The 7,888-nt window shown below is 36.7% G+C and overlaps 1 protein-coding gene across 1 annotated transcript; it reads left to right on the forward strand.

Annotated features, from left to right (window-relative positions):
* The first annotated feature begins 601 nt into the window (after window positions 1–601).
* On the forward strand, window positions 602–7,332 carry CYP7A1 (cytochrome P450 family 7 subfamily A member 1). The gene is made up of 6 exons (XM_021555724.2): window positions 602–738; window positions 1,991–2,231; window positions 2,574–3,187; window positions 4,507–4,637; window positions 5,547–5,722; window positions 6,351–7,332. Exons 1-6 carry the CDS (start codon window positions 659–661, stop codon window positions 6,648–6,650), a joined length of 1,542 nt encoding a protein of 513 aa, XP_021411399.2. The 5' UTR covers window positions 602–658; the 3' UTR covers window positions 6,651–7,332.
* Window positions 7,333–7,888: the final 556 nt, after the last annotated feature.

Below are 7,888 nucleotides of genomic sequence, written 5' to 3' on the forward strand. Positions count from 1 at the left end.
CATTTTCTTCTATGATTCACTCTATGATTCTGTGAAAGCCCATTTTTACCCTTTCTTCCAGACAAATGTTGCTAGAGGAAGTAAGTCCACCTCCGCAGCCATCCCTTTGCCCAGCTGCTGAACCCTGCTGTTCCCTCTTGTAGTGGCACACCAGAGCCAGGGCAGCCCACAAGGAAGAGGGCGAGGGGAACAGGCTGGCAGCTGAAGGGCAGCACGGGCAGCAGCCACCAGTTAGCGCAGCCTGAGTCTCCTGGACACCGGTCAGTAAGCATTTCATATATTGCTAAATTTGAACTATAAACTGCAATTGGTAAATCTGCAGGATTAACCAAAATACCCTGGCTAACCTTCAAATTATCAACTATTACAGCTGTTTGGTTACTTTGGAACGGCTACTGCTACGTGACATTAACTCAAGGCCAGATCTGCAACTGTCTGCATCAATCCAGCGAAGCTTTCTGCAGAAAGGTGACAGAGCAGAGAGGGAACAAGAAATGGTTAATCAATAGCTTGCTAGGTTGACTTGGTGCCATTAGATAGAGTAGTGTACCCACTGTATATAAATTGTGACTTGTCTTCTGTTTCATTCTCAGTCACTTCTCCTGCCATCCTGGTTGTTACCCATTTTCCACTTGGAAGCTTTTGGGCATTACCAGAAATGTTCCTAGCATCCTGGATCTGGGGAATGGCAGTAATACTTTGTTGTGTGTTTTGGTTTCTTCTAGGGAGGAGGAGAAGGTAAGGACTCTTTCTGTAAAAGCATCTCAGTGTACCTGGCCTTTATTTGTGTCAAATATCCTGTGTACATCACTAAGAGAGCTATAGTCAGACGTATGCAGGACAGCACAGACAATGCTGTAGTTTGGTCTTTTGAGAGATTTATGTTCCAATTGGATTTTTGTGTATGAACTTTGCAATAATAGTGTAGTGATGCCTAGAGGTAGCCGTCGGTATAAATCTATGCATAAGAGAGATAATTAAAATATGAATATGTATGTCCTGATTTCCTAAACTTCTGAGCTGTAATTTCTCCTGTATTGTAATCACAGCAAATACCTACTTATATGTAATTATCATTTAATATCTACTTACAAACATTTTTATATTATATCTAGTAACACAATTTAATATAGGTAATATTTATGTACGAAGCATATTCCTTAAAAGCTTTTATCCTACTGACACATTCACATAGGGAGCAAGTAATAACCTTAACTCTTCTTATTTTTTTAATTTCAGCAGTCATTTTCTAGTTTTATTTTAAAAAGTTTAATTTTAAAAAAGGTGAAAATAATTAACTTCATTTACTGTAAAAGCTGAAATATTATATGAAAGTTATTTCAGCAGTCATAATGCCCTTATACAGGAAAGCTGTTTCTACTCAAAAAAGAAAATAATTTAAACATATGCTTCACTTTAACTATCTGCTTAATTTATAGCATTGATGACACATTGTCTGAAACACTAGCTCTTATGCTTACTGAAGATCATAGCAAATTCCCATATTTTTAGAAAGATCTGGTCCATTAATGGGATATGCCAATAATAATCTTTCTATACTAAAAAGTTTCTTTGCTTGGTATTCAAATGAAGATGTGGATAAAATTGCCCAAAAATTGTCTTAGACAATATCAGTGTGATGGATTATTTATTAATGTGACAATTTCATAGCTGTGTGTTAGCTATTGGCAATAATTTTATATTTGTACAGGTGATAAATATACATCTGATACAGGGGAAAAAAAGATGACATAATCAAACTGTTTTATTATGTGTTTTATTATGTCTATTAATAGTTAAAGTTGTTCTTTCTTACATAGCTTAGGTCTTAAAGGGGAGAAATTATTTGTAAATAAACTACTCATTTGGGATTTTTTTTCTTCTTTTTTTAATTTACATTACACAAAGTCTCACAGTATTTTACATATCTGATAGTCCTGGAGATCTTTATACATGATTTTAAACTGAGCTTTTGTTTTGTGTTTTGCAGGCAGCAAGGTGAGCCACCACTTGAAAATGGATTCCTTCCATACCTAGGCTGTGCCTTGAAGTTTGGTGCCAACCCCCTTGAATTCCTTAAAGAAAAGCAGAAGAAGCATGGCCACATCTTCACTTGCCATGTAGCAGGGAAATACATTCATTTCCTCACTGACCCTTTTTCATACCATGCATTGATGCGCCAGGGAAAACACTTGGACTGGAAAAAGTTCCATTTTGCTACTTCTGCCAAGGTATTCCTGGTTTTAATATTTAACATACAAAGTATCTGCTGACATACCCAGTTAATCCCTGTAACCAAAATTATGCATTTGAAATAGAATTTGTTTCACATTTCTGCACTTTTACTGTTTAAAATATTGTGGGTTTTTTTCCTCTTCCTAAATGGAAATTTGCAGTGATTTAGATTGTTCTAAGACTATGCATTATTCTAAGACTGTACATTACTTTATTATTTTATTATCCTTCCCTCTAGTAAGCTTTGAAGTTATACTTTGGCTTTTGTTTCTGTTAGACTTTATCATCCAGGTAAAGACAGGCCTTACTTATCATGCATATAATTTATTTTGTGACAGGCTTTTGGGCATGGTAGCATTGACCCAGCAGAGGGAAACACCACTGAAAATTTTCATCAGACTTTCATTAGAACCCTTCAAGGCAATGCCCTGGATGCTCTCATTGAAGCAATGATGGAAAACCTACAGTATGTCATGCTGCAGTCAAGGGCACCTAAGCTTCAGTCCAATACCTGGGTGACAGAAGGACTTTATACATTCTGTTGCCAAGTGATGTTCGAGTCTGGATTTTTAACACTTTTCGGTAAAGAATTTAATTCAAATAATGACAAAAACCTATCATCAAAGCAGGAAACTGAAAGAGCTCATATCCTAAATGCTCTTGAAAACTTCAAGGAATTTGATAAGATTTTCCCAGCCCTCGTGGCAGGGCTGCCTATCCACCTCTTCAAGAGCGCCCACAGCGCACGCGAGAAGCTGGGGGAGGCACTCCTGCACAAGAACCTCCTGAAAAGGGACAACCTCTCTGAGCTTGTCACCCTCCGCATGTTCCTGAACGACACCCTGTCAACCTTTGATGACATGGAAAAAGCCAAGACACACGTGGCAGTGCTCTGGGCCTCTCAAGCAAACACCATTCCTGCCACTTTTTGGACCTTGTTCTATCTTCTTAAGTAAGTCCCAATGGTTGTTGTTCCCAAACAAGCAAAGTATTTATCTTTCAGATACCAAGTCATTAGTACGGGTCAACTCCACTCTTTGATACCTCATCAGTGATAAAAAGCTTACTGTTTGCAACAGAAGTGCTATGTTGTTCAGGGCTTCCACAGAAAAGCCCTTCACCCACCTGAGAACCAGTAGTGGTAGCACAGAGCAATTCTTTAGAAGCATTTTTTTTTCTGTTAAGAAACAGCACTCCATGGCAATGCTACACTTTGTCAAGAAAGCTTTGGAGTAAATCTATATGATATGACATTAAAAGTGCTAGTTGCAATCAAAACATTAATTGTATTAAAGTCTACAAATAAAACTAGATGGACATTTTTAGACCATCTCACTAGAGCAGGTAAAATGAGGTTTAACTTCATTATTGTTTTCACAGACACTTAATAGAAAAAAATTTATATGTTGATAGATCCCACTGAAGCTCTACTGTAGATTGCATCTGTTGAGCTTGCTACTTGTGAGACAAGGGCACAGCTCAGATAATACTATCAAATGTCCATTTTAGAGTGGGCCTTTCTGGATTTTCTGCTTCAGCATAACTAATTCTGAAGTATGTGTCTAAATTCCTAATACTTTTACTTATCGTATCTGCTTGCCAATGCTATTTTTTGAAGTTATTTAGTACTTTTTGATCCAAGAATTCCTCTGCTTTAGATTTGCTGGACTTGGAGTCTTTTAACACCCTGATTGTGCCTTCATCAAGACACTATTGCACCCTCTTTTATTGTGTCTATATATTTCACCAAAGTTCATATATTCCATGTCTGAGAGAAAGGCTAAATGGTGAAGGATACTATGTGGGCTCTTAATATTAGGAAGATTCTTTTCAGCTAGACAGAATATTGTCACATCAGCCAAAATAAAGGATGTTATCAAACTGATCTAAAATCCTGTTCCTAAACCTTCTGCCTGCAGTTGGGTTATTTTCTAATCTACAACTGGCTGGGGTTTTTCTTATTTTTGGCATTGTTTTTTAGTGATGGTACTGTTTATTACCTGATTTGAGCGCATCAGTTCTGTCCCACTTGTCATTGCAGACAAAATCAAATACTTGAGATTCCTTTCTTTTTCTTTTTTCTTTGAAGTTATCATACATTTGCCAAGATATGAAAAAATGGAACTGCAGCATTTTGCTGCAACATTTTTATTTTAGAAGGTTGTACTTGTTGCCAACAAAATAAATTTTAGTCAGGAAGAAAGTTAATAGCAAAACCATTTCTTAAAGAATTTTTAAATTTATGTTATACCTTTGCTCTTTTGATCTTAGGAGTCCAGAAGCAATGAGAGCTGCTACCAAAGAAGTGCAAAGTGTTTTGGAAACTGATGAAGAGAGTATCAGCTTAGATGGCAAACATATTTCCTTGAACCGGAAACAACTGGATAATATGCCAATACTAGGTATTACTATTTTGTGCAGGATTATTTTATGCAGAAATCACACTACAAATTCCATGGTCTTCTATTTATTACCATATGAATGCTTGCTATAGAATTCCTATGGAATTAGCAAAGAAACTGTAGAACAGGAAACTGTATGTTCCTTAGCAACAGTCAACACAACCAGGCTTCCCAATGTCCCAGGTGGTACTGAGACCACCAAAATTCACATGAACAGCACTTTTTCATGGGTAATGGCATGTCTCAATAATCCTCCACAGCTGCATAACTTAGACCCATGGATAATTCTGAACACTATTTTGTTTAGTTATGTCTTTAAATCAAATAAGAAAATGTTGCCAAAACTTAAATCCCTATTCTTATCACGTGAAGCGATGTTTTCTAATACCATTACTTCTATTTCCTCTCAATAATATTCAGATTATAAGCACATTTTTCAGAAGTTACAGAGAGTTTTGATGATGCTGCTTTTTAACTACTGTTACTTAAAAAAAATCAAACAAAAAATTACCACATTACTTTTCTTTTGAGTATGGGCTTCTATACAGGACCTCTTAAAACTTCAGAAAATTCTGGTCACTGCACTTTTTCTTTTTCTTGTTATGTTTTCAGTTTTCACTGTTTGGTCTTTATCTCAGAGTGAAAATATGTCTCACTTTTGAACATTCTGTTTCATTAACTATAAGCATTTTTTGTGGGAAAAGCAGATTAGGCTCTCAGTGGTATCTGCAGAAGGGATAGAAATGCTAAAAAGACATGAGAAATACTTTCTTAGGCATTTAGAAAGTTAATATTAAAATATTTCTTCTAATAAATTCAGGGTTTGATAATGGCTCTGAAACATGACCTGCCCCCAGTATGTGAATACATTTTTTAACATGGCAATCATTCCTTGTCCTCTCCCAACAGACAGCATCATCAAGGAGGCGATGAGACTCTCCAGTGCATCCATGACTTTCCGAGTGGCCAAGGAAGATTTCACTTTGCACTTGGAGAACGACTTTTACAACATTCGCAAAGATGACATTGTAGCTCTTTATCCTCAGCTGCTGCATTTCGATCCAGAAATCTATGCTGATCCCTTGGTAAGTATTTTTTCCAAATTGCATTAAACTTGGTGCTCTGGCAAAAGTTAACAGGTCTTTAGATAAAGCACTTATTGGGGTGCCCCATGGCTGGCTTTCTGTTGTACCCCAGACAGTCCAATCTTACACCTGAAAATAAGATACACCTGATAATAAGAAACAAAAAAAAATAATAAAGGCAGTGCAAGCACTATCTGCAAAACATGTTTTAGTGTAACAAAAAGGTGCACTACCAGCCTCAGACAGCCTTCTACTTACTGCCTTCCGCAGTGAGGGAAGATCACCATGACGAGGGTCTTTGAAAAAGGATAAGGCTAAAAGTTTCCCAAAGCCACAGAATTAGAATTCCAGTTCTCCTTCTGCTGCACGGACAAGAACGCAGGTTACAATCTTTATTTTTAGAGGTTGGGAAAGAAAAGGAGCGTTATCAGCAAAGAACCTGGGATCCTTTCCCACATAACAGAACTTGTCCGAAGCTACTCTTTCTAAAACAACACCGTGGGGGCTGGTGGTACTGTACGACACTTATTGCTGGAGCAATAAGCCTGCATTTTGTGTCTTAGCAGCTTTATCTGGTTTCTGGAGATAATCCAAATATCAAGGAACTCTTTTGTGTATTTAATTGCAGACATTCAAATACGATCGCTTCCTGAACGAGAAGGGAGAGGAGAAGACCGACTTCTACCGGAATGGTCGGAAGCTGAAGTATTACTACATGCCTTTTGGGACAGGCATAGCAAAGTGCCCAGGCAGGTTATTTGCTGTCCATGAAATTAAACAATTTTTGGCTCTGATTTTTTCATATTTTGAGATAGAGCTTGTGGACAGTAATGTGAAGTGTCCCTCTCTAGATCAATCCCGTGCAGGACTGGGTATTTTGCAGCCATCCAATGACATTGATTTCAGGTACAGGATGAAATGCTTATGAATATATGTTTTGTATTATGCAAATACATTATGTACTAGCAGTACATAAATGCACTGTATATACTAACAGTACTAAATACACTGTATAACATATGCTTTATATACATTTTATGTATATATGCAAATGAAATGCTTCAAGTCATGGGGGAAAATCTATATGAATATGCTAATTCACCATTTAATGAAAAATGTGCACCAGTGTGGCACCAGCATGCAGTGGGTATAATGCTCTCTTTTGATGCAAATGTCTCACTTTTTACCAACCATTTTGAAAGACAAGATTTTCAATTGTGTGTATACAGCAGCCAGGTTTTTTTCTGTCAGCAAATATTTTCCCACAGGTGGAATTTCATGAGCTAATTCATAATAATTCCAAAATTGTACTACAGTTGAAACATATTATTTTCTAAAATTGAAATTTTTTTGGGGGAGAGTGGGGCTGGGCCTCCTCACAGGTGAAATAAAATTTTTGTTATATAAAGGCAGATTCACAGTAGGGATGGGAGAGTTTCCTGGGGAATTACATTTATGGTTTTATGAAAAACTAGAAGAAGACTTGAAAAAAACCTACAGAAATATTCACGTTCAAGTGAAACTGCAAAACTTGTATTATATTCTTTGTAAGATACTTATTTTTAGAAAGTGCTAACTGTGTTAAAATAAATTATATTGGCTGAACTAAATGCATCTCTAGACTGTTGTTTTAACATCTTAACATTATTAAAGGTTTATACACTCATCCAAAGCCACCCAAACCTGTTTTAAATTAGCCAGCTCAAACACCAATATGGTGATAAATAAATATCTATCACATATTCACCCACCAGTGGTTCTGGCTGCATTTAACCTCATTTCCTAAACTCCATAATTTCATAAGCCTCCTTAGGTCTTCCTAGTCTAATTCCATTAAAGTTACCGTGTAGTAGTATGCCCACACATTTTATTTTCAGTGGTAGCATGTCCATAAGAACAATCGTCTCAGGGTTAATATAATTTGGACAGCATCCCTGTCCTTTTCTGCTGCAAGTGACAGATGTATGTGTGTCACAAAAGTCCATTTTTAAATTAAATTTCTTTGGTCTGAAAGAGAGAGCTTTCTCATCATTTGCTGATGAAAAGAACAAATGGATTTAAAACATTGTTTTTATCCTGCTTTTTTCCGAGATCTTATGATCTGACCTTTTTCCCTAAACTCAAAAGCAAGCCTCATGAAAGAAGATGAGATACAGAACTATTTGA

Source organism: Lonchura striata, chromosome 1 (genome assembly GCF_046129695.1).
Source record: "Lonchura striata isolate bLonStr1 chromosome 1, bLonStr1.mat, whole genome shotgun sequence".
NCBI lineage: Eukaryota > Metazoa > Chordata > Aves > Passeriformes > Estrildidae > Lonchura > Lonchura striata.